Source organism: Oncorhynchus nerka, linkage group LG27 (genome assembly GCF_034236695.1).
Source record: "Oncorhynchus nerka isolate Pitt River linkage group LG27, Oner_Uvic_2.0, whole genome shotgun sequence".
In the NCBI taxonomy this organism is placed as follows: domain Eukaryota; kingdom Metazoa; phylum Chordata; class Actinopteri; order Salmoniformes; family Salmonidae; genus Oncorhynchus; species Oncorhynchus nerka.
Genome location: NC_088422.1, coordinates 59,630,700 through 59,658,137, shown reverse-complemented (window position 1 = coordinate 59,658,137; position 27,438 = coordinate 59,630,700). Strand labels below are relative to the sequence as shown.

The 27,438-nt window shown below is 42.2% G+C and overlaps 1 protein-coding gene and 1 pseudogene across 35 annotated transcripts in view; one reads left to right on the top strand and one right to left on the bottom strand.

Annotated features, from left to right (window-relative positions):
- LOC115112064 (CUGBP Elav-like family member 1) overlaps positions 1 to 27,438 on the top strand; it is a 55,174-nt gene that overhangs the window by 18,934 nt on the left and 8,802 nt on the right. For 28 of the 35 annotated variants that reach the window (XM_029638786.2, XM_029638800.2, XM_029638785.2 and 25 more), the window contains 6 exons: positions 14,562 to 14,749; positions 19,750 to 19,832; positions 20,690 to 20,738; positions 20,910 to 21,044; positions 21,612 to 21,691; positions 23,038 to 23,199. In XM_029638786.2, the coding sequence (XP_029494646.1) occupies positions 14,562 to 14,749; positions 19,750 to 19,832; positions 20,690 to 20,738; positions 20,910 to 21,044; positions 21,612 to 21,691; positions 23,038 to 23,199 (697 nt within the window). Of the gene's footprint in view, positions 1 to 7,109; positions 7,554 to 14,561; positions 14,750 to 19,749; positions 19,833 to 20,689; positions 20,739 to 20,909; positions 21,045 to 21,611; positions 21,692 to 23,037; positions 23,200 to 27,438 lie in introns of those variants that run through there. The other 7 variants (XM_065011840.1, XM_065011838.1, XM_065011837.1 and 4 more) reach the window with 3 other exon arrangements.
- Positions 16,922 to 18,186, bottom strand: LOC135565345 (general transcription factor II-I repeat domain-containing protein 2B-like; annotated as a pseudogene).

Here is a 27,438-nt window from a genome sequence, read left to right as displayed (position 1 = left end):
ACGGAAATGAGCCCAATAACATATTGGTGAAATTATTTCTTCAAATGTATTTGTACATATTGTACCATGCATATAGCCTATGCTTTGTCCATATTAAGAGGTATGCCGTTAGCAATAAGCATTATCACCTATAGGCCAACTGATGTAGCATAAATAAACTATTATAAATATATATATTATAAATAAATAGGCTGAAGCATGGGGTTGCGTATTTAACCAATAAGGCAGAGGGGGTGTGGTATATGACCAATATTCCACGGCTAAGGGCTGTTCTTAGGCACAAGCGGAGTGCCTGGACACAGCCCTTAGCCGTGGTATATTGGCCGTTTACCACAAACCCCTGATGTGCCTTAATGCTGTTATAAAACTGGCTACCAACGTAATTAGAGCAGTAAAAATATACGGTCTAATATACCACGGCTGTCAGCCAATCAGCATTCAGGGCTCGAATCCTGCGTTCATCCTATTGGGCTAATCATTAGCCTGGTCCCAAATGTGATATTTAACTAGTTAGCATCCTATTGATGAATTTTATGTCTAAAAATGTTTTTCATAAACACAGTGAATATACTGTATTGTAGGCCAACCTGGCTAAATTGGGGTAACTGCCAACCGGGGTAATACGCCCCCTGCCTGTACTTATCACAGAAACCACTTCATGTCACAATTCTTTTCCTGCCAACACTTTCCCTGGTTGCCACAACTTTTGCTCAACAACAAAAAAGTAATCGGTCTACTTACAATTTGTCAATGGCCCAATCACATTTATTTATAAAGCCCTTTTTTTACATCCGCAGATGTCACAAAGTGCTATACAGAAACCCAGCCTAAAAATCTCAAACAGCAAGCAATGCAGATGTAGAAGCACGGTGGCTTGGAAAAACTCATTAGAAAGGCAGGAATCTAGGAAGAAACCTAGAGGAACAAGGCTCTGAGGGTTGGCCAGTCCTCTTTTGGCTGTGCCAGGTGGAGATTATAACAGTACATGGCCATTTAAGGCCAGATTGTTTAAGATGTTCAAACGTTCATAGATGACCAGCATGGTCAAATAATAATCAGTGGTTGTAGAGAGTGCAACAGGTCAGTACCTCCAGGAGTAAATGTCAGTTCAGCATTCAGAGGTCGAGACAGCAGGTGCGGTAGAGAGAGAAAGTCAAAAACAGCAGGTCCGGGACAAGGTAGCATGTCCGGGTTCCATATCCGCAGGCAGAACAGTTGAAACTGGAGCAGCAGCATGACCAGGTTGGCTGGGGACGGCCAGGTAGTCCTGAGGCATGATCCTAGGGCTCATGTCCTCCAGGAGGGAGGGAGCGAGGGTGGCGTTTTACCCTACAATTGACCCGTTACATTTAGCCCACTCTCCCCTATGCATTTGGAGAGAATTGCACTGCTGCTAAAAACTCAGTTGAAAATTGTGCAGTTCGGTATATTTAGGAGTTGAGAAATAAAGTTGGAATGCAAAGCTGGGATCCCCCCTTTTCAACAAAGGCCATTAAAACGGCTGTTTTTCACAATTGCAAGTATTGTTGTGCGTTGACTGCTTGTCCCTCCCTATGGCACTCGCAACTTGAATGCGCCTCGAGGAATATTTCTCTCGCATAGAACACACAACAAGCCAACTAGGTAAATGGATAAAATATCATATGGGGCCATCTGATTTTCCTATTCATTACTTGTTTTGTTTGCAGAGGAAAAGTAAATGTGGACAGTTCTAGCATCTTCAAAGGGCGCTCGGCAGAGTTATTGTTTTGGTCTGGCGGCAATGATTTTGGCGTGGCACAGCGCCACAGTAAAATGACTGCTGCGGAAACACTGTCGTGATACTAAACTTGGTATCGAAGTCAAAATTCTGGTATCGTGACAGCACTTAGACACATGGTGACAATAGCCTAGTTCTACACCACTATATGCCATTAATCCGTATGCATTCATAAGTTAGGCCAATGTCTCCTATTCCCCATATCATGTCTGTCTGTGTAGTCTACTTGTTGTCCCCCATGATGAAATCGGGAAGGGGACTGTGGATCTGTCTCCGTCCATTAGTGCTTTCGTACATTAATTTGTTCGTATGTGATATCTCTGACAGCACTGGGCCGATTTTAACCCACTAGAGTCGATGTCCGAGCCACAGTGGACATTTAATTAGCATATAAAAACATCCCCATAAAAATGTGTCTGTTTTAAACTAGGTTTTTGCATTGGATCTGTCTCAATCCGCCGATCTCGAACTTCCGCATCTGTGGTGAAAGGTGATAGATGGAGCTGTATTTGTCAGACCATGAGATAGGGTTATGATATGGGCAGGCATAAGCTACAGAAAACTAACACCATTGCATTTTATTAATGGCAATTTGAATGAAGCAGAGATACTGTGACGAGACCCTGAGGCCCATTGTTGTGGAATTTGTCCGCCGCCATCACCTCATGTTTCAGCATGATAATGCACGGTCCCATATCGCAAGGATCTGTAAACAATTCCTGGAAGCTGAAAATATCCCAGTTCTTCAATGGCTTATAAACTCACCAGACATGTCACCCATTGAGCATGTTTGGGACGCTCTGGATCTACGTGTATGACAGCGTGTTCCAGTTCCCGCCAATATCCAGCAACTTTGCACAGCCATTGAAGAGGAGTGGGACAATATTCCACAGGCCACAATCAACAGCCTGATCAAGTAACTATATGCGAAGGAGATCTCTCGCGCTGCATGAGGAAAATGGTGGTCACACCAGATACTGACTGATTTTCTGATCCACGCCCTTACCTTAAAAAAAGTATCTGTGACCGACAGATGCAAATCTGTATAATCCAATCAAAGTTTATTTGTCACGTGTGCCGAATACAACAGGTTACAGTGAAATGCTTGCTTACAGGATCTAACCAATAGTGCAGAAAAAGGTGTGTGTGTAGATAAGTAAAGAAATAAAACAGTAAAAATACATTTGAAAATAAGAGTAGCAAGGCTATATACAGACACCGGTTAGTCAGGCTTATTGAGGTAGTATGTACGGTTAAAGTGTCTATGCATATATGATGAACAGAGAGTAGCAGTAGCGTAAAAGGAGGGGTTGGTGGGAGGTGGGACACAATGCAGATAGCCAAGTTAGCCAATGTGCGGGAGCACTGCTTGGTCGGGTCAATTGAGGTAGTATGTACATTGATGTATGGTTAGAGTGACTGTGCATATAAGATAAACACAGAATAGCAGCGGTGTAAAAGAGGGTTTGGGGGGAGGCACACAATTTAAATAGTCCGGGTAACCATTGGTTACCTGTCCAGAAGTCTTATGGCTTGGGGGGAAAAATTGTTGAGAAGCCTTTTTGTCTTAGACTTGGCACTCCGGTTCCGCTTGCCATGCGGTAGTAGAGAGAACAGTCTATGACTGGGGTGGCTGGGGTCTTTGACAATTGTTAGGGCCTTCCTCTGACACCGCCTGGTGTAGAGGTCCTGGATGGCAGGCAGCTTTGCCCCAGTGATGTACTGGGCCGTACGCACTACCCTCTGAAGTGCCTTGCGGTCGGAGGCCGAGCAATTGCCGTACCAGGCAGTGATGCAACCGGTCAGGATGCTCTTGATGTTGCAGCTGTATAACCTTTTGAGCATCTCAGGACCCATGCCAAATCTTTTTAGTTACCTGGGGGGGAATAGGCTTTGTCGAGCCCTCTTCACGACTCTCTTGGTGTGTTTGGACCATTCTAGTTTGTTGTTGATGTGGACACCAAGGAATGTGAAGCTCTCAACCTGCTCCACGACAGCCCCGTTGATGAGAACGGGGATGTGCTCCTTTTCCTGTAGTCCTCAATCATCTCCTTAGTCTTGGTTACGTTGAGGGATAGGTTGTTATTCTGGCACCACCCGGCCAGGTCTCTGACCTCCTCCCTATAGGCTGTCTCATCGTTGTCGGTGATCAGGCCTACCACTGTTGTGTCGTCTGCAAACTTAATGATAGTGTTGGACTCGTGCCTGGCCATGCAGTCATGGGTGAACAGGGAGTACAGGAGGGGACTCAGCACGCACCCCTGGGGAGCTCCAGTGTTGAGGATCAGTGTGGCAGATGTGTTGCTACCTACCCTCACCACCTGGGGGTGACCCGTCAGGAAGTCCAGGATCCAGTTGCAGAGGGAGGTGTTTAGTCCCAGGTTCCTTAGCTTCGTGATGAGCTTTGAGGGTACTATGGTGTTGAACGCTGAGCTGTAGTCAATGAATAGCATTCATTGTGTTTCTTTTGTCCAGGTGGGAAAGGGCAGTGTGGGGTGCAATAGAGATTGCATCATCTGTGGATCTGTTTGGGCGGTATGCAAATTGGAGTGGGTCTAGGGTTTCTGGGATAATTGTGTTGATATGAGCCATTTACCAGCCTTTCAAAGCACTTCATGGCTACAGACGTGAGTGCTATGGGTCTGTAGTCATTTAGGCAGGTTGCCTTTGTGTTCTTGGGCACAGGGACTATGGTGGTCTGCTTGAAGCATGTTGGTATTACAGACTCAATCAGGGACATGTTGAAAATGTCAGTGAAGACACCTGCCAGTTGGTCAGCACATTCCTGGAGCACATGTCCTGGTAATCCGTCTGGCCCCGCAGCCTTGTGTATGTTGACCTGTTTAAACGTCTTACTCACGCCGGCTACGGAGAGCGTGATCACAGTCGTCCAGAACAGCTGATGCTCTCATCCATGCCTCAGTGTTGCTTGCCTCGAAGCGAGCATAGATGTGATTTAGCTCGTCTGGTAGGCTCGTGTCACTGGGCAGCTCGCGGCTCTGCTTCCCTTTGTAGTCTGTAATAGTTTCCAAGCCCTGCCACATCCAACGTGCGTCGGAACCGGTGTAGTATGATTCGATCTTAGCCCTGTATTGACGCTTTGCCTGTTTGATGGTTCGTCGCAGGGCATTGCGGGATTTCTTGTAAGCTTCCGGGTTAGTCCCGCACCTTGAAAGCGGCAGCTCTACCCTTTAGCTCAGTACGAGTGTTGCCTGTAATCCATGGCTTCTGGTTGGGGTATGTACGTACAGTCACTGTGGGGACGACGTCCTCAATGCACTTATTGATAAAGCCAGTGACTGATGTAGTGTATTCCTCAATGTCATCAGAAGAATCCCGGAACATGTTCCAGTCTGTGATAGCAAAACAGTCCTGTAGTTTAGCATCTGCTTCATCTGACAATTGTTTTTAGACCGAGTCACTGGTGCTTCCTACTTTAATTTTTGCTTGTAAACAGGAATCAGGAGGATAGAGTTTTGGTCGGATTTACCAAATGGAGGGCAAGGGAGAGCTTTGTACACGTCTCTGTGTGTGGAGTACAGGTGATCTAGAATTATTTTCCCTCTGGTGCACATTTAACATGTTGATAGAGATTTGGAAGAACTGATTTAAGTTTCCCTGCATTAAAGATTCCAGCCACTAGGAGCGCCGCCTCTCGGTCAGTGGTTTTCTGTTGGCTTATTTCCTTATACAGCTGATTGAGTGCGTTCTTAGTTCCCGCATCTGATTGTGGTGGTAAATAAACAGCCACAAAAAGTATAGCTGAGAACTCTCTAGGCAAGTAGTGTGGCCTGTAATTCATCACAATACTCCAGGCGAGCAAAATCTAGAGACTTCCTTAGATTTCGTGCACCAGCTGTTGTTTACAAATATGCACAGACTGCCCACCCTCGTTTTACCGGAGTGTGCTGTTCTATCTTGCCGGTGCAGCGTGTATCCCGCTAGCTGAATATCCATGTCGTCATTCAGCCACGATTCCGTGAAACATAGAATATTACAGTTTTTGATGTCCCGTTGGTAGGATATTCGTGACCGTACCTCCTCTAGTTTATTGTCCAATGATTGCACGTTGGCGAGTAATATTGACGGTAATGGCAGCTTTCCTACTCTCCTTCTGCAGATCCGGACGAGCCATCCGGCTCTACTTCCTCTGCGTCGCTTCCTTATGCGAATAATTGGGATGTCTGCCCTGCGGGGTGTTTGGAGAATATCGTGTGAGTCCTGCTTGTCGTTGTTGTTAAAAATCTTTGTCTAATCCGAGGTGAGTGATCGCTGTCCTGATATCCAGAAGCTCTTTTCTGCCGTAAGAGATGGTTGCAGAAACATTATGTACAAATTCATTTACAAATATCGTTTAAAAAAACCCGCATAATAGCACAATTGGTTAGGAGACTGTAAAACGGCGGCCATCTCCTCCGGCGCCATTTTTTTCATTTTACCAGTCGTGAAATCCATGTATTAGGGCCTGTTGAATTTATTTCAATTGAGTGATTTCCTTATATGAACTGTACCTCAGTAAAGTCTTTGAAATTGTTGCATTTTGCGTTTTTATTTTTGTTCAGTTTAGATGTATCTCATGTTCCCCATAATGTTCCCACATAGACATTGCTTTCATCAAACGCTTGTGTGCGTGCATGCTTCCAACCAAACCAGGAACATTCCCACATGCTATAACTCAGACCACACTGGTCGGATTTTGACTAAACTTGGGTGAATGATGCGTCTTGCCATAGAGATCTGGCATTTACAAAATGACACTGATTGGCCCAAGGCAGGAGCTATAGTAATTATCGGAAATGTGTTAGTCACACGGAATGTCTCCGTTGGCCCAAGGGAAACATTTTATAGAAATGGTCAAGAAAGCTTGAAAGCAATGTTTTCTATCATTTAAGTGGGCTTATTAAATCGTAATAGTGGTTTTGAAACCCCTCTGGTTGTTGTGATGGCGCAAACAAAAGAAAAGGAAAGGTTATAGAGCCATCCACTGCCCAGGTTGTTAACACAGGTTGCCATCCTTGTTTATGTGTTCTCTGCCATGCCTGTGGGTTTCCTAAGGTCAGGGGGTTAGGGTGGGGAGTTAATGCGACCAATATCATATGACCCAGCCCCCCCCCACCCACTGCCACAGAACAACAGGGTGACCGAGTCCCAGTGCCGGAACCTGATTGTCTCCCAGCCTCATATTAGTGCAGGGATTACCAGCTCGCCCCCGTTCCCCATTCATTCCGGACAGTCACTCGTCCTTATCAGCATCAATCTGACACTCTATTTATCTGACGCTGCACCCAGTTCTGCTTGGCTAAGAGAAATGCTCACAAAAAGCCCCAGCCCATCAGCACTTTTTTTTGTGGGACCCAGTGCCACAGCTTTCAGTGGCCTGCCTACTCTTCTGTTAATCTAGACCCAGTTTGTTGGACAGTGAGGATTTGTTGTGTGTTCTACTCTGGTTCAAAGTTTCACCGTTGTCCAATTAATTGAATTTGTTGGTTCTTTACCATTTTTTGTTACTTCTCGTAGTTTTGCATCAGTCTCCATGTAGTTTCGCCATAGTTTTTCAACAACAGCCTCGCCTATGCTTCTTTCCACAAGTTCACACTCTGGAAGAAAAGTTTCTGAGTAGGCTCTAGTAGTTTGCAGTGTATCTTGACTTATTTTCTGGTGTGAAAAAGTGAGTTATCTTTCCATTTTTTTTTTACTTTGGAAAAGGGGAGAAACACAAAAACATGGCCTCTTTTAAACTGGATTTTTTGCCTGAGATGATGGTGGACCATTGCTCTTTGAATTCTAGTCCTGTGTAAGTAGTTTTTCTTCTTTCTAGCAATGGGTTAATAGCCTATTGCTAAAGTGCTTTTCAGAAATTAATTGGAGGTTTAGTTTTTTTACAAATGTTTTGGTGTCATGTTGGTGGGGGGTAGGTTATAATGTTACTTGTTTGATATATTGGATCCACCTCGTATTTAGTCATGTGTTTTCAGCATCAGTCTATACTGATACTCAATTTCTTGATCTGTAGTTTGGTCCCAGCTTGTGACTTGACATTTTTTGTGCTTGTCATAATGTTCCATTCCAAAACTTGGTACTTTAAATTTGATATGTAGATGTCGAATGGGGAAATGGTAGAAGAGCGAGTTTTCAACAGGTGCATACTCCCGAAGTGTCCCCCATAATGTTTTCAGAGTCTGTATTCCGTATGCAGTGTAGTTGGATTTTATTATTTTAGCTGCTGCTTTTTTCTAGATCGACTTACAATCAGTAGTTATTGTACATGTCAGAGGCTTTAAAACAAGTATGTATTGAAGTTTATGCATACTGTAGACTACATATTTCGTGGTCTAACCCATGTCATTGCCAATTTCGCTATAGGGAAATCGTTAGGAAAGTTTGTTGCTTATTCTTTGATCTTTTTTTTTTTTTTTTTTACTTCTAATTATCTTTTCATTTTAGCCTTGCTTAGATGTAACATACACATTAAGGCTTTAGTGGGTTAATGTCAAGTGAATAAATAGGCTACTACCAGTTATTGTCATACATTCCAAACTAAAGCAGGTTAGAGCTTATAGAGCATATTTTCATACCTTACTAGTACCATACATGGTTTTACCAGTGGTGCACACATGGGGCGCAATTATTTTTGTTCAAAGGTTAAAAAAAAGCCCCCAAAAATGTGTTATCAAATGTATTTATATAGCCCTTCTTACATCAGCTGATATCTCAAAGTGCTGTACAGAAACCCAGCCTAAAATCCCAAACAGCAAGCAATGCAGGTGTAGAAGCACGGTGGCTAGGAAAAACTCCTAGGCCAAAACCTAGGAAGAAACCTAGAGAGGAACCAGGCTATGAGGGGTGGCCAGTCCTCTTCTGGCTGTGCTGGTTGGAGATTATAACAGAACATGGATGTTTAATGTTTAAATGTTCATAAATGACCAGCATGGTCAAATAATAATAATCACAGTAGTTGTCGAGGGTGCAACAGGTCAGCCCCTCAGGAGTAAATGTCAGTTGGCTTTTCATAGTCGATCATTGAGAGTATCTCTACCGCTCCTGTTGTCTCTAGAGAGTTGAAAACAGTAGGTCTGGGACAGGTAGCACGTCCGGTGAACAGGTCAGGGTTCCATAGCCGCAGGCTATTTGCTAACAAATTGTTAACAAGTATTAAAGCATTCCAAATATGCTAGGTAAGTGCTAACAAACACATGCAAACATAAACTAATTGCAAGGACAGGCAAAGAAAAGTATATTTTTTGGGGGGGTCACATAGGTGCAGTGAAATGTGTTGTTTTACACGGTCAGCCATAATAGTACGGCACCCCTAGAGCAAATGACGGTTAAGTGCCTTGCTCAAGGGCACATCGACAGATTTTTCACCTTGACAGCTCGGGTATTCAAACCAGCGACCGTTAGCAAACTTGCCCAATGCTTTAAACACTAGGTAATGTTAAAAGGCTACTCACAGTTTTCTGCACAGAATAAACAAATATTAGACGGCATACAGTTGAAGTAGGAAGTTTACTTACACTTAGGTTGGAGTCATTAAAACTCGTTTTTCAACCACTCCACAAATTTCTTGTTAACAAACTATAGTTTTGGCAAGTCGTTTAGGACACAAGTCATTTTTTCCAACAATTGTTTACAGACAGATTATTTCACTTATAATTCACTGTATCACAATTCCAATCGGTCAGAAGTTTACCTACACTACGTTGACTGTGCCTTTAAACAGCTTGGAAAATTCCAGAACATTATGTCATGGCTTTAGAAGCTTCTGATAGGCTAATTGACATAATTTGAGTCAATTGTAGGTGTACCTGTGAATGTATTTCAAGGCCTACCTTCAAACTCGGTGCCTCGTTGCTTGATGTCATGGGAAAATCAAAATAAATCGGCCAAGACCTCAAAAAAAGGATTATAGACCTTCACAAGTCTGGTTCATCCTTGGGAGCAATTTACAAATAGCTGAAGGTACCACGTTCATCTGTACAAACAATAGCAAGCAGGTATGAACACCATGGGACCACGTAGCCGTCATACCGCTCAGGAAGAAGACGTGTTCTGTCTCCTAAAGATGAACGTACTTTGGTGCAAAATGTGCAAATCAATCCCAGAACAACAGCAAAGGACCTTGTGAATATGTTGGAGGAAACGGGTACAAAAGTATCTATATCCACAGTAAAACGAGTTCTATATCAACATAACCTGAAAAGCCACTCAGTTAGGAAGAAGCCACTGCTCCAAAACCGCCATAAAAAAAGCCAGACAACGGTTTGCAACTGCACATGGGGACAAAGATCATACTTTTTATACTTTTTAGAGAAATGTCCTCTGGTCTGATGAAACAAAAATAGAACTGTTAGACCATAATGACCATCGTTATGTTTGTAGCTGAAGAACACCATCCCAAGCGTGAAGCACGGGGGTGGCAGCATCATGTTGTGGGGGTGCTTTGCTGCAGGAGGGACTGGTGCACCTCACAAAATAGATGGCATCACGAGGAAAGAAAATTGTGGATATATTAGAGCAACATCTGAAGACATCAGTCAGGAAGTTGAAGCTTAGTCGCAAATGGGTCTTCCAAATGGACAATGACCCCAAGCAAACTTTCATAGTTGTGCCAAAATGGCTTAAGGACAACAAAGTCAAGGTATTGGAGCGGCCATCACAAAGACCTGACCTCAATCTTATAGAAAATTTGTGGACAGAACTGAAAAGGCGTGTGCGAGCAAGGAGGCCTACAATCCTGACGCAGTTACACCAGCTCTGTCAGGAGGAATTGGCCAAAATTCACCCAACTTATTCTGGGAAGCTTGTGGAAGGCTACCCAAAATGTTTGACCCAAGTTAAACAATTTAAAGGCAATGCTACCAAATACTAATTGAGTGTATGTAAACTTCTGACCCACTGGGAATGTGATGAAAGAAAGAAAAGCTGAAATAAATAATTCTCTCTCCTATTATTCTGACATTTCATATTCTTAAAATAAAGTGGTGATCCTAACTGACCTAAGACGAGGATTCTTTACTAGGATTAAATGTCAAGAATTGTGAAACTGAGTTTAAGTGTATTTGGCTAAGGTGTATGTAAACTTCAACTGTATATCTTAATCAAGCAGGGGATTGCCTCTGCTGTTACCAAGACTCAGATGCTTGATCTTGCAATAGCCAATTGGCTAGCAAGTTAGCTAACCAAATAAACAGCTGGGGAGAATTAATTTGGCACATTTTAGAAAGTTAACTTAATAGCTATAACATATAGCTGGCAAACAGTTGTGAATGTCATAGAACTAAGTGTAACTTCATCACCTCACTTAAGTTGTACTGCACAGGAGTGACTCCCCTCACAAAGCTCCCATTTGCTCATTGGACTTTTTTGTAACCAAACACCTGACCGGCTCAATCAGCTGTTTGGTAAACTTCACAATGAAAAATAATCAGGTGAAATGAAGAACGCAATCTGTTTTATCTATTAACCTAGTGCACACGTTGACTGCATTTAAAATAATTAAAACATTGATTACAAAAATATTTTCAGTGGAATTGAAAATCATACCATGTGCATTTCAAAATGCCACAGTATACCGCCCAACCCTTTTAAAGCTTATGGTTGGTTTGCCTATATGAGGCCATTTGGATCTAGAATATTTTTTACATATTCTTCAGTGATCTAAAGGTAGTTTGGGTTATCAATACCACAGAAATAGAACCAGGTTGAACGATTTTCACAAATCGTGCTTAATTGAAGGGCATAGATTTACCTTGGACCAGAATGTCCTTCAATTACTAAAAAGTGAACTCTTGTCATGACATTTCAATAGGCAGTTTTGTGTCCGTTGAGATCATATTTGCTGGTATCCTTAAAGTGATAAAGGATTTTGGCAATTCGAGTCCGATGAACACGTGGGTATAATTCTTACATCTGCGTGCAGTTTGAAGGAAGTTGCTAACTAGCATTAGCGCAATGTTTGGAAAGTATGGAAACTACCTCTTAACTTCCTTCATACTGGATACATAGACATAAAATGGTATCCATGGGTTAATCTGAATTTGGGGATGAAGATAAAGGGCATCATTGCCAAAATCCCGAAGTACCTTTCATGTGCTCATAAGATGGTGTCCTTAGATCTATCGCTTTACGTTTTTCTCGGAACGTGTTCCGTACTCTCTCGGTCTTTCTCAATGTACAGTGCATTCGGAAAGTGTTCAGACCCCTTCACTTTTTGAAAATTTTGTTACGTTACAGCATTATTCTATAATGGATTAAACAAATAGTCCTCATCACTCTACACACAATACCCCATAACGACAAAGCAAAAACAGGTTTTTAGACATTTTTTTGCTAATTTATAAAAAATGTAATACACATCTGAGTATTCAGACCGTTTGCTATGAGACTCCAAATTGAGCTCAGGTTCATCCCCTTTCCATTGATCATCCTTGAGTTGTTTCTACAACTTGATTGGAGTTGCCCTGTAGTAAATTAAATTGATTGGGCATGATTTGGAAAGGCGCACATCTGTCTATTTAAGGTCTCACAGTTGACAGTGACTGTCAGAGCAAAAACCAAGCTTGAGGTCGAAGGAATTGTCCGTAGAGCTCCAGGACACAATTGTGTTGAAGCACAGATTTTTATTTTTTACTAGGCAAGTCAGTTAAGAACAAGTTCTTATTTTATAATAACGGCATAACCCGGACGACGCTGGGCCAATTGAGCGCCGCCCTATGGGACTACCGATCACAGCCAGTTGTGATACAGCCTGGGATCGAACCAGGGTCTGTAGTGACGCCTCTAGCACTGAGATGCAGTGCATTAAACCGCTGCGCCACTCTGGGTGGATGGGGCGCGTCATTGCACAGCTATTTTGAGATCTCTCCAGAGATGTTGGATTGGGTTCAAGTCCAGGCTCGAGCTGGGCCACTCAAAGACATTCAGAGACTTGTCCCGAAGCCACTCCTGCGTTCTGGGGAAGGGTACCAAAACATTTCTGCAGAATTTGAAGGTCCCCAAGAACACAGTGGCCTCCATCATTGTTAAACGGAAGTAGTTTGGAACCTCCTAGATTTCTAGAGCTGGCTGCCCAGCCAAAGTGAGCAATCAGGGGAGATGGGCCTTGGTTAGGGAGGTGAACAAGAACCTGATGGTCACTCTGACAGAGTTCCTGTGTAGAGATGGGAGAACCTTCCAGAAGGACAACCATCTCTGCAGCATTCCACCAACCAGGCCTTTATGGTAGAGTGGCCAGACGGAAGCCACTCCTCAGTAAAAGGCACATAACAGCCCACTTGGAGTTTGCCAAAAGGCACCTAAAGTACTCTGACCATAAGAAACAGGATTCTCTGGTCTGATGAAACCAAGATTGAACTCTTTGGCCTGAATGCTAAGTGTCACGTCTGGAGTAAACCAAGCACCGCTCATGACCTGGCCAATACCATCCCTACGGTCAAGCATGGTGGTGGCATCATCATGCTGTGGGGATGTTTTTCAGCAGCAGGGTCTTGGAGACTGGTCAAGATTGACGGAAATGGAGCAAAGTACACCGATATCCTTGATGAAAACCTGCTACAGAGAGCTCAGGACCTCAGACTGGGGTGATGGTTCACCTTCCAACAGGACAACGACGACCCTAAGCACGCAGCCAAGACAACGCATGAGTGGCTTCGGGACAAGTCTCTGAATGTCCTTGAGTGGCCCAGCTCGAGCCCGGACTTGAACCCAATCCAACATCTCTGGAGAGATCTGAAAATAGTAAAGTTAGCTTTTTTACATGGCACTTTTACTTTCTTCTCCAACACTTTGTTTTTGCATTATTTAAACCAAATTGAACATGTTTCATTATTTATTTGAGGCTAAATTTGATTTTATTGATGTATTATATTAAGTTAAAATAAGTGTTCATTCAGTATTGTTGTAATTGTCATTATTCACCCAAAACATCGACCGATTTAATCGGTGTTGGCTTTTTATGGTCCTCCAATAATCGGTATCGGCGTTGAAAAATCATAATCGGTCGACCTCTACTTGAAATATTCCTGTCCTATTTGAAAACTTTTGTTCAATCTCAATAAATCCGTCTTTCATTTGTGTTTGAAATGCAAAATTGGCTTAAACAATGAATATTGTGTCTGAATGCATAAAAATAGAATTAGCCTAGTCAGAATTTGACTACTTTATTAGGTTAGACAGTCTTGATTGGATTTCTCTGATGATATGGAGGTAGGTGTTTGTCAACTGAAAACCTAGTTGTTTTGTGCCTGCACAAATTCAAATGATATTTATTATCATCTATTAATTCATTCACATTATGGATTTGACAAGGATGGACTTGATGTTCTTTTGTTCTGTGCAGCCTTCAATATTACATGAAATAAATCATTGTTTGGTTATGAAAGATCAGATCTCTCAAAACGAATGTCACATTCAAGATCATTCTCTTTAGAGCTATTGGTCTTCGTTGCATAGGTCATTTCTCTGCTGGCAGTATGCATTTGGTGCCGTATGTTTTTGTATGCATTTTAGAATGTTTCCTCAGTCAAGTCACCTCTTTCAACTGACACTTAACAACTTTACTTGACTACAAGTTATGCAGTGCTACTGAAATAGTCTACACTTGATTGTACCTTTCTGCAAAACAGCCCTTGCTCAGAAGACGCCATTTTGTGAAGCTTCCAGTTGCTTAGTGTATTATGCAATTGTTATTTCCAGCAGGGACATATTTAATGTGCCACTGGGGAAGACTGCTTTTAAATGTAGCTTCTTTTGCCCTAGTTCACGTCATGTAGCCATATTATAACAACCGTTCTTTCTCTCTCAGGGCAAAGAAGATGAATGGGACCCTGGACCACCCAGACCAGCCCGACATCGATGCTATCAAGATGTTCGTTGGCCAGATCCCACGGTCCTGGGCAGAGGAACAGCTGCGGGAGCTTTTTGAGCCTTACGGCGCCGTCTACGAAATCAATGTGTTGCGTGACAGGAGTCAAAACCCCCCACAGAGCAAAGGTGACAGTGCTGTCTTGAGTTCTTCACAAGAGGTGTCCATTACACTTCCTCACCCTATCCAGAATTCCCTGCCTTTTTTATATGTATTGGCTGTGTTGCTGAATTCTCTGGAATCCTCTTTCCGATAGCTAAACAATCTAAGCTTCTGCCTATTTGCGATATTCTCTACTTTACTACTCCCTCGGCTACGACAGCATATCAAACAAGCAGGACTCAGACAGGCAGTCAAAATTGAGATTTAATGTTATTTTTTTTTTTGCAACATTGTCTGAGCTGGAGGACGATTGTCAGTCAAAATGTTTTTTTTTCTTCAGTTTAACAGATTTATGTTAATTGGTTAAAACGCAGATTGGTTTTGCTCCAATGCAATGTTTATACTGCGCCCTACTTGTGCAACTGCAATATCCTTAGTTGCAACAGACCGAAAAAGTTTTACCCTACATCCTAAATTAGCCTACAAAATATATATACAGTACCAGTCAAAGTTTTGGGCACACCTACCTATTCAAGGATTTTTCTTTATTTGGACTTTTTTCCACATTGTAGAATAATAGTGAAGACATCAAAACTATGAAATAGCATATATGGAATCATGTAGTAACCAAACAAGTGTTAAACAAATCAAAATGTATTTTATATTCGAGATTCTTGAAAGTAGCCACCCTTTTTCCTTGATGACAGTTTTGCACACTCTTGGCATTCTCTCAACCACCTTAACTTGGAATGCTTTTCCAACAGTCTTGAAGAAATTCCCACATATGCTGAGCACTTGTTGGCTGCTTTTCCTTCACTCTGCGGTCCAACTCATCCCAAACCTTCTCAATTGGATTGAGGTCGGGTGATTGTAAAGGCCAGGTCATCTGATGCAGCACTCCATCACTCTCCTTCTTGGTCAAATAGCTCTTACAAAGCCTGGAGTTCTGTTGGATCAATGTCCTGTTGAAAAACAAATGATAGTCCCACTAGGCGCAAACCAGATGGGATGGTGTATCACTGCAGAATGCTGTAGTAGCCATGCTGGTTAAGTGTGCCTTGAATTCTGAATAAATCACAGACAGTGTCACCAGCAAAGCACCATCACACCACCACCTCCATGCTTCACGGTGGGAACCACACATGCTGAGATCATCCGTTCACCTACTCTGCATCTCACAAAGACACGGCGGTTGATACCAAAAATCTAAAATTTTGACTCTTCAGACCAAAGTAAAGATTTCCACCGGTCTAATGTCCATTGCTCGTGTTTCTTGGCCCAAGCAAGTCTCTTCTTATTATTGGTGTCCTTTAGTAGTGGTTTCTTATCAGCAATTTGACCACGAAGGCCTGATTCACGCAGTCTCCTCTGAACAGTTGATGTTGAGATATCACTTACCTGAACTCTGAAGTATTTATTTGGGCTGCAATTTCTGAGGCCGGTAACTCTAATGAACTTTTCCTCTGCAGCAGAGGTGACTCTGGGTCTTCCTTTCCTATGACGGTCCTCATGAGAGCCAGTTTCATTATAGCGCTTGATGGTTTTTGCGACTGCACTTGAAGAAACGTTCAAAGTTCTTGAAATTTTACAGATTGACTAACCTTCATGTCTTAAAGTTATGATGGACTGTCGTTTCTCTTTGCTTATTTGAGCTGTTCTTGCCATAATATGGACTTGGTCTTTTACCAAATAGGACTATCTTCTGTATATCACCCCCATCGTGTCACAACACAACCAATTGTCTCAAAACACATTAAGAAGGAAAGAAATTCCACAAATGTACTTTTAACAAGGCAGACCTGTTATTTGAAATGCATTCCAGGTGACTACCTTATGATGCTGGTTGAGAGAATGCCTAGAACAGGCCTGGTAAATTGTTTTCCATGGAGGGCCACATTAGACTATATTTTTGCCGTCGTGGGCCAGAATCATATTACAGGATTATGCATCATGTGTATGGCTGTTGACAGATATATCTACTGTAAATCACGATCAGATATGCTACTTATTTATCTTTTTTTAACATGCACAGAAATAAACCACATCCATGTTCTCCTTTTGGTAGGTATTTTCATTATTAAACATGCAATGAACTACACAAAGGGAAAAGTACACTGTGCATTCAGCACCACAGATAGAACTCTTGTTAACGGGTATGCACAAGAAAAAGAGAGAGCTCAACATTACATTTAAACTACTCAGTGTGAGGAGTGAAGTCTCTGATGGGCATTGACTAGAGCAGTGAAGTCAGATATAGTTTCTGACGTCGCTATGCGTAGGATTTCTGAGAGGTGAGAGTCAGTAAGAGATGAGCTATCTTATATTTCCTCACTGAAAATGTCTGTTCACATACATAGGTTGACCCAAACAGTACAAACATCTTCTGAGCTTGACTCCTAATCTTTGGGAAGTTTTGTTCATCGAGAGATGCATAGAATCTCGTCAGTGACATTGTTTTGAATAGTAGTCCAATCACTGCATCAGACTGAAGATCGATAAGCTCAAGTTGCAGGTCAGTGGGTGTTATCCACTTTGAAGGTGAAACGAGAGGAAACCAACCGTGTCATTTTCCAGCACTTTGAAATCCTCAAAACAATGAGAACTCACCGTTCAAGCACGCAGCGGCGATGTTTACCCACTGGTCATCTGATAGGGAACAGACTAGTAGTGTCGGAAGGTGGGTGAGATTGTTGGCTTCTACTTGGCGGGTCAGGAGGAGTCATTTTCCCTTGAAGGCTTTGACAAGGCTGTACATCTTGATGTGCAAAAAGGCCCTTCCCTTGTAGTTTGGAATTCAGTTCATTCATGAGGGCCATGATGTCCACGGTGAAGGCAAAATCAGCCAACCATTCTTTATCTTGCAGTTGAGGGAAATCCACATTTTCCTTTCATTTGCAAAAACTCAGCCAGCTCCGACTTTTGGTCCCACACTCTTTTAAGCACCATCCCCAAACTCATCCATCTCACGTTTGTGGTATCTGCATGACCCAACTCTCTCTTCCAACAGTGAGACAAACTGCCTGTGGTTTAAAGATTTTGCTCTTATGAAGTTTACCACTTTAGTGGCTATCTAAAAAATGGCTAATTTTCAGAACACATTTACAGAGCACCTGATGAATAATGCAATGCAGGAAAACAATTTTCTGATCTGGGTTCAGCTCAGCTACTTGATCTTGTATCCTTTTCTAAAGGCCAACATTTTTTCCTGTCAAGTTTGGGCACCCGTCAGTGGTAAAACTAACTTTTTTAAACTCACATACTTATTAACCTCCAATAAATCTTTCCCTGTGGCTGTGCTCTTCATTGACTGCACTGAAGCAAGCTCCTCTGTAATTTCAAGGTCTGGGGTTATGCCTCGTAAGAATATCAACAACTGCGCCGTGTCACGTGCATCAGTGCTCTTATCCAGGGCCAATGAGAAATAGGTGAAATCCTTTACCTTGTCTTTCAACTGTTGTTCCATATTCTCTGCGATGTCCTCAACACACTGTCACTGTTCGTCTTGACAGGGAAACATTTTCAAACAGCTCTTTCTTGTCGGGGCAAAGTTTTGCTGCAGAGTCAATTAAACATTCTTTAATGAATTCGCCCTCAGCGAATGGCTTGCCGTGTTTGACAATTTTGTGGGACAGTTCAAATTGTATTTGTCACATGCACCGAATACAACTGGAGTAGACCCTAAAGTGAAATAATTACTTACAAGCCCTTAACCAACAATGCAGTTAAGAAAATACCTTGAAGTAAGATAAAAATAACAAATAATAATAATTAAAGATGCATAGCTAGCTCTCGCAATTCCGTCATTTGCTGAATTCAGTTTTGTGAGAAGTCCTTGCTGCTTTTGCTACTGAGAAAGCTACTCTTTCGATGCTTTGCCCTCTGCTCAGAAGACATTCCTATATTTCTCTGCGTGCCTCGTCTGGAAGTGTCAGGACAAGTTGTAGTCTTTCAAGACAGCGATGCTCTGTTTGCACACAGCTTTCCCTGATACCTCAATGAAGAAATATTTTTATGCCCACTCTCGCTGGAACACCCTACATTCATTTTTTAAATTTAAATTTTACCTTTATTTAACTAGGCAAGTCAGTTAAGAAGAAATTCTTATTTTCAATGACGGCCTAGGAACAGTGAGTTAACTGCCTGTTCAGCCACTAGGCTACCCTGCCGCCCCTGGGGTGTGCTTTCCTTTTCTTTTAAATCTTTGAAAAACTATTTCTTGCGCAATTTTTAGCTAGCTACTATTTGTAACTGTGATGTGTGTGTCAGCCTGTCAGTCACTGTCTGTCCTCATGCAGTTATTTATACGTGCCTTCAAATTAAATGTCCCACAAGCAATGTGAGTTAAATCATTACAGAAAGGCGAGGTATTCATTGGGCTTTTAATTTGAATAACAAATACGTTTGTGATCTGAGCATAATTCCGCGGGCCATATTAAATCAAGTAGTGGGCCGCATACGACCCCCGGGCCGGCCTTTGCCGAGTGTGCAAAGCTGTCACCAAGGCAAAGTGTGGAAAGTTTGAAGAACCTCAAATATAAAATATTGTTATGTTTAACACTTCTTTGGTTACTATGGGGTTCTGTATGTGTTATTCCATAGTTTTGATGTCTTCACTATTATTCTACAATGTAGAAAATAGTCAAAATAAAGAAAAACCCTGGAATGAGTGGATGTCCAAACTTCTGACTGGTATTGTGTATATATATTTTGGGGATGTTTGTTCAAATTCCAGGTTTTTATATCAGCTGTTCAGAAATGAGACTCCGATGTAGGCTAGCCTACATCATGTCGATCAAATTGGTTGATAGGAAGGGTTCAGAGGAGGGAGAGAAACGTGAAGGGAGGGGGATGTGTGTGTGAAGTAGCGCATGTACAGAATGTTTTTTAGCTCCGGGGAAGAGGCTTCCAGGGGGGGGAACTGTGGTGGTTACTTTCGGTCGCCCACCAATACTCTATCAATGTCATTTTAAAATTGAGTGTCATTTACTTTGTTGTCTAACAACTGTCTATATCCCATTCCAAACAGGTTGTTGTTTCATAACATATTACGCTCGCAAATCAGCGTTGGAAGCACAAAATGCCCTTCACAACATGAAAATTCTCCCTGGGGTGAGTAGAATTGGTGGAAGTTTTAACTTCATCGGTAAATCGAATAGGCAAAGTATTGGGTAGCTTGTCAGGTTCTAGTACAACAGTCAGTGCTGCTGTTCAGCTTTTATCTCAATGTAGGGCTCTATAAAATCTTTTTTTTTCTCCATTTAGTTTTTACAGGTTTCCATTTCCCCCTTTTTTTTCAGGTTTTCCCTCTCAAAATCACAGTTTAAATAGAGCATCCCATTTAGTTATTTTATAAGTTGACAACAATGGTTAAACAACATCAGGAGACTGCTTTTGAGGTCTAGATTTTCTACATTTTATTTAGATTTTGGTGTGTATTTACCCTTCATTTTCAATGGCACCTAGCAAGAGGCTGTTGTTGTAGAGCAGATGTGATGATAGAGTTTGCAAAATAAATACTGGATTGATGCAAATAATCTCATTCTGCCAGGTAAGCATAGGGTACTTTGTAGTTGACATTTCATTGAGAAGGTTTTTGGGAAAGCCTTTCCATCTACCGGAATACTTATTTGCATCATTGTTAATGCCTAACAAAGTGGTAGATGCGCGCACCACACATACAGTGTTGAAGGAAATTACCCATCACTGATGCACACTGTTCATGTTTTATGATAAACTTGGGCAAATTTAAATAATTTGCAATACGTTTAGTTGATTCCCTACTAAGTCCAATACATTTTTGAATATTGTTGAATTCCGTTTTAATGTCTGGATTCTGCGATTCCGTCTGCGTTCTCCGCATCGCAGATTTTATAGGGATGCCTTCCACACATATCCATTCATACCTATCAAGGCAGTCTCTGTCAGCACTTCTTGCTTCCTTTAAATTCAATGTCTTTCCTCAACAGATGCATCACCCAGTTCAGATGAAGCCAGCTGACAGTGAGAAGAATAATGGTGAGTATAGCTACATCTCTGCAGGCAGTGGAGACTGTTGGATGGTGTGGTCATTTGTTTTTACGTTGAAGCCCTACCTCTTAGAAGCTGCCTTTGTTGTTGTATGTTGTCTCTAATGCAGTTGGTCATTGTTTGATGAAACAACCTTTTCTTCCTCATTGTCTCTTTCAGCGGTGGAAGACAGGAAGTTGTTCATAGGGATGATATCGAAAAAGTGTAATGAGAATGACATCAGACTTATGTTCTCGCCGTACGGACAGATCGAGGAATGTAGAATACTACGTGGGCCGGATGGACTGAGCCGTGGTGAGGCAGATTCAGTTCACCTTTCATCCTCATCGTCACACACACACACACACACACACACACACACACACACACACACACACACACACACACACACACCTTCAAGACGCACCCAAACACATTTACTCTATCAGTTATACTGTAAGGACTGGTCGTTGTTTTAACATTAATCTCTCTACATGCGGTACATACACACTCACTCTAAAATAGTTGCAAACAGATGAGTGATAAGTAATTGCACTCATTTGTCCTCTCGTTGACAAATCCCACACATCTTCCATACAAATCCTCTCACAGAAAATGTGCCTCTCTCAAGGTCATCACTTGCTAATTCTAGATGTAGCATATTGACTAAGTTCTAGTAATTGATGATCCAAATATCTGTTTAACACTGTTCCAAGTGTGTTTTTTGGGGGGCTGTTCAACAAAAACAAGACTTTAAAAAACTTACCAGACTCCATAGCATGCTGCAATCTGGGCTGTATGCTTTCTGTTATCTGTTTCTAAATGCTGTCAGGAGTCAGGACCGTGTATGTCAACCATTTATGAGTTGTTCCCCTTCTGCAGGTTGTGCGTTTATCACTTTTACAGCAAGACAGATGGCACAGTCAACAATCAAATCCATGCACCAATCACAAACTATGGAGGTAAGCATTGAACCTGAACACCTCCCATCCCTCAGAAACAGAGACTCTACACTGAACAAAAATATAAACGGAACAAGTAAAGTGTAGATCCCATGTTTCATGAGCTGAAATAAAAGATTCCAGAAATGTTCCATATGCATATAAAGCTTATTTCTCAAAATGTGTGCCCAAATTTGTTTACATCCCTGTTAGTTGGCGTTTCTCCTTTGCCAAGATAATCCATCCACTTGACAGTTGTGGCTTATCAAGAAGCTGATTAAACAGCAAGATAGTTACACAGATGTACCTTGTACTGGGGACAATAAAAGGCCACTCTAAAATGTGCAGTTTTGTCTCACAGCACAATGCCACAGATTCTCAAGGGAGCATGCAATTGGCATGCTGACTACAGGAATGTCCACCAGACCTGTTGCCAGATAATTGAATGTTCATTTCTCTACCATAAGCTACCTCCAACATTGTTTTAGAGAATTTGGCAGTACGTCCAACTGGTCTCACAACCGCAGACCACGTGTATCGCGTCAACGTTGTCAACAGCGTGCCCCGTGGTGGGGAAATGGTATGGGCAGGCATTTTAGCTACGGACAATGAACAAAATGACATTTTATTAATGTCAATTTGAATGCACAGAGTTACCGTGATGAGATCCTGAGGCCCATTGTCGTGCCGTTTATCCGCCGCCATCACCTAATATTTCAGCATAATGATGCACGGTCCCATGTCACAAGGATCTGTACACAATTCCTGGAAGATGAAAAAGGCCCAGTTATTCAATGGCCTGAATACTCACCAGAAGTAACCCATTGAGTGTGTTTGGGATGCTCTGGATCGACATGTGCAACGGCATCTTCCTGCCAATATCCAGCAACTTCGCACAGCCATTGAAGAGGAGTGGGACAACATTCCACAGGCCACAATCAACAGCCTGATCAACTCTATACGAAGGAGATGTTGCGCTGCATGAGGTAAATGGTGGTCACACCAGATACTGACTTGTTTTCTGATCTAAGCCCCTACCTTTTTTAAAGGTATCTGTGACCAACAGATGAATGTCTGTATTCCCAGTGATTTGAAATCCATAGATTAGGGCCTAATGAATTTATTTCAATTGCTCATTTCCTTATATGAACTATAACTCCGTTAAATCTTTGAAATTGTTGCATGTTGCGTTTTTATATTTTTGTTTAGTATAACATAATAACCTGTTGTTTTCCTCTTTCCCTTATATGATTGGCTCGCTAAAGGGCCCATTGCTCAAGTAATGCTACTTTGAAATTGCTGTTGTGCTGGAGGAATATTGAAGATTGTTTTCAAATGACACCATTTACTGTCTACCGAATTTTTAGGGCTGTTCGTCTCCCATCGTCGTGAAGTTTGCCGACACGCAGAAGGACAAAGAGCAGAAGCGCATCGCCCAGCAGCTTCAGCAGCAGATGCAGCAGCTCAACGCTGCCTCAATGTGGGGGAATCTGACCGGGCTCAACTCTCTGGGCCCACAGTATCTGGCAGTAAGTGACCACCTCCTCTTGCACCATCCCCAGCAGAGCTTTGGAAAGACCCGTGGCTTGGCTTGAAGCCCTTGTTAATGTTCCAGTTTAGAAATTGACACACTTTTTTTGGTTCAAATTTCCCGAGGTAGTTATTCAGGACAACGCTTAGCTTGTTGTTTGTGTTTGCAACAAATTAAGGTTTGGGCTGCAATTAGCTACAATCACAGGTTTGTTCTAGAAAGATGAGGGTTACAGCTGGGACACATTAAAATACACTGCTGTTTGACAGACTGGTTTAGACAGTCTCTAGATCAGGGGTGTCAAACTAATTGCCCCGGGGGGGCCGCATTCGGTCTACATAGAGGTCCGGAGGAACGCACTGAAAATGTGTTATATTTAATCGCCGTCAAAATTGAATGTAGATCCCATTGTCATTTCTACAGTTTTAATTTGGTTTTACTGATTTAAAAGTATATTGAGTTCGCAGTGTGGTGCCAGGTAAACAACCTCTCCCTCAATGTCGGCAAGACAAAAGAGCTGATTATGGACTACAGGAAACGGAGGGCCGAACACGCCCCCATCCACATTGACAGGGCTGTAGTGGAGAGCTTCAAGTTCCTTGGGTGTCCACATCACTAAGGAATTGTCATGGTCCACACACACCAACACAGTCGTGAAGAAGTCACGGCAACGCCTCTTCACCCTCAGGAGGCTGAAAACATTCGGCATGGGCTCTCAGGTCCTCAAAAAGTTCTACAGCTACACCATTGAGCATCTTGACTGCCTGCAGAACGGCTTGGTATGGCAACTGCTTGGCATCTGACCGCAAAGCTCTACAGGGATAGTGCGTACTGCCCAGTACTATCACTGTGGCCGAGCTCCCTGCCATCCAGGACCTTTATACCAGGCGGTGTCAGAGGAAGGCTCTAGAAATTGTCACTCCAGCCACCCAAGTCATAGACTGTTCTCTCTGCTACAGCACGGCAAGCGGTATCGATTAGGGTTGAATGGCAGAAACCCGGTTACTGAGATTTACTGCTCAAAACCACTCCCTTTTCCTGGGAAAAATAACTGCAAGAAACCGGTAAATTATAATACATGTTTATAGCAACGTGAAATGGAACTGTTAAATTATATGCAATGTCTAAATCTTGCTTCTCTGCGGTATCAATCATCATCGCTTATGTTGGGAACATTACAGCCCATCTCAGTATATACAGTGGGGCAAAAAAGTATTTAGTCAGCCACCTATTGTGCAAGGTCTCCCACTTAAAAAGATGAGGCCTGTAATTTTCATCATAGGTACACTTCAACTATGACAGACAAAATGAGAGAAAAGAAATCCAGAAAATCACATTGTAGGATTGTTTATGAATTTATTTGCAAATTATGGTGGAAAATAAGTATTTGGTCAATAACAAAAGTTTCTCAATACTCTTTGTTGGCAATGACAGAGGTCAAACGTTTTCTGTAAGTCTTCACAAGGTTTGTTATTGACCAAATACTCTCATCTTTTTAAGTGGGAGAACTTGTCCAATTGGTGGCTGACTAAATACTTTCTTACCCCACTCTACATATGAGAAAGCAGTATGTTAACATGATTAAAGTGACTAGTCTTCCATTATTGAAGTGACCAGTGATTCCATGTCTATGTATATAGGGCTGCAGGGTTGAGTAACCAGGTGGTAGCCGGCTAGTGATGACTATTTAACAAATTGATGGCCTTGAGATAGAAGCTGTTTTTTAGTCTCTCGGTCCCAGCTTTGATGCACATGTACTGACCTCGCTTTTTGGATGATAGCGGGGTGAACAGGCTGTGGCTCGGGTGGTTGATGTCCTTGATGATAGTACCGATGCAAGTCTGGAACCAACAGGACCCTGAACAGCTTCTACCCCCAAGCCATAAGACTGCTAAGTAGTTTGTCCGGGTAGCTATTTGGTTAAATATTTAACTATCTGCAATGGCCCTTCTTGCCCTAACTCTTTGGAATCACATGTTCTGCTGCTACTGTTTATTATATACCCTGTTAACTAGTCACTTTATCCTTACTTATATGTACATACAGTTGAAGTTGGAAGTTTACATACACCTTAGCCAAATACATTTGAAATATTTTTTTCACAATTCCCTGTCTTAGGTCAGTTCACCACTTTATTCTAAGAATGTGCAAAGTCAGAATAATAATAGAGAGTGATTTATTTCAGCTTGTATTTCTTTCATCACATTCCCAGTGGGTCAGAAGTTTACATACACTCAATTAGTATTTGGTAGCATTGCCTTTAAATTGTTTAAATTGGGTCAAATATTTTGGGTACCCTTCCACAAGCTTCCCACAATAAGTTGGGTGAATTTTGGCCCATTCCTCCTGACAGAGCTGGTGTAACTGAGTCAGGTTTGAAGGCCTCCTTGCTCATACACACTTTTCAGTTCTGCCCACAAATGTTCTATAGGATTGAGGTCAGGGCTTTATGATGGCCACTCCAGTACCTTGACTTTGTTGTCCTTAAGCCATTTTGCCACAACTTTGGAAGTATGCTTGGGGTCATTGTCCAATTGGAAGACCCATTTGCGACTAAGCTTTAACTTCCTGACTGATGTCTTGATGTTGCTTCAATATATCCACATAATTTTCCATCCTCATGATGCCATCAATGCCCCACAACATGAGGCTGTCACCCCCGTGCTTCACGGTTGGGATGGTGTTCTTCAGCTTGCAAGCGTCCCCCTTTATCCTCCAAACATAACCATGGTCATTATGGCCAAACAGTATTTTTGTTTCATCAGACCAGAGGACGTTTCTCCAAAAAGTACGATCTTTGTCCCCATATGCAGTTGCAAAGCGTAGTTTGGCTTTTTTTATGGCGGTTTTGGAGCAGTGGCTTCTTCGTTGCTGAGCGGCCTTTCAGGTTATGTGGATTATAGGACTCATTTTACTGTGGATATAGATACTTTTGTACCTGTTTCCTCCAGCATCTTCACAAGGTCCTTTGCTGTTGTTCTGGGATTGATTTGCACATTTCGCACCAAAGTACGTTCATCTCTAGGACACAGAACACGTCTCCTTCCATACCGGCTGCATGGTCCCATGGTGTCAATTAGCCTGTGAGAAGCTTCTAAAGCCATGACATCATTTTCTGGAATTTTCCAAGCTGTTTAAAGGCCACAGTCAACTTAGTGTATGTAAACATCTGACCCACTGGAATTGTGATACAGTGAATTATAAGTGAAATAAACCGTCTGTAAACAATTGTTGGAAAAATTACTTGTGTCATGCACAAAGTAGATGTCCTAACCGACTTGCCAAAACTATAGTTTGTTAACAAGAAATTTGTGGAGTGGTTGAAAAACGAATTTTAATGACTCCAACCTAAGTGTACGTGAACTTCCGACTTCAACTGTATCTACCTCAATTAACTCGTACCCCTGCACATCGACTCTGTACTGGTGCACCGTGTATGTAGGAAAATTATAGGTACTCATTGTGTATTTATTCCTTGTGTTATTTGTCTATTATTTCTCTATTTGTATCCCTGCATTGTTGGGAAGGTCCCGTAAGTATGCATTTCACTTTTAGTCTACACCTGTTGTTTACGAAGCATGTGGCAAATAACGTGATTTGATTCCTTATTTTTATTTTTCACAAACCACCTGCGGGCCAGATTGGACCACCTCGTGGGCCAGGCCATATGTTTTGACACCCCTGCTCTAGAGCATTGACTGTACAGTGCCAACTGGAGGTTGTAAATTTGTTACAGGACTTAATTTGACATATTGTTTCCATGGATTGAACGTTGTTAGTTTGTCCTCGTAAGTATTCCCCCTGACCTTAGGGAGTAGACACATTTATCTCATGCTTTTGTTTAAGTTTTTGGGCCATTTCCTTAATCTGACAGGTTAGATGGAGACCCATTTTCTGCCAGCTCCACCCCTCCCTCCCCTCCTTCCTTATATTTGGTTTGCTGTGTTTCTTGAAGGATGTTAGATTTATATTTGCATCGTTGCCAGTTCTCTATGTTGGATGGCCATCTAGTCTCATCTAAAGACCTGATATGTTTTCAATTGGCTTCTCTAATTCTGACCCTCCAATTATGTGGCCTTTCCAATATAGACGGCAGAGCTTTCTACAATGCTGTTAGTGCTGCTCCATGGGTGTGCTGTGAATATCTTCCAACCTCTTCTTTTTCTTCTTCGTCTTGCCTTCCTCTTTAATTCCCATTTCATCCCACTCAGTGTTTCTCAGCGTCATGTTTTTTTTC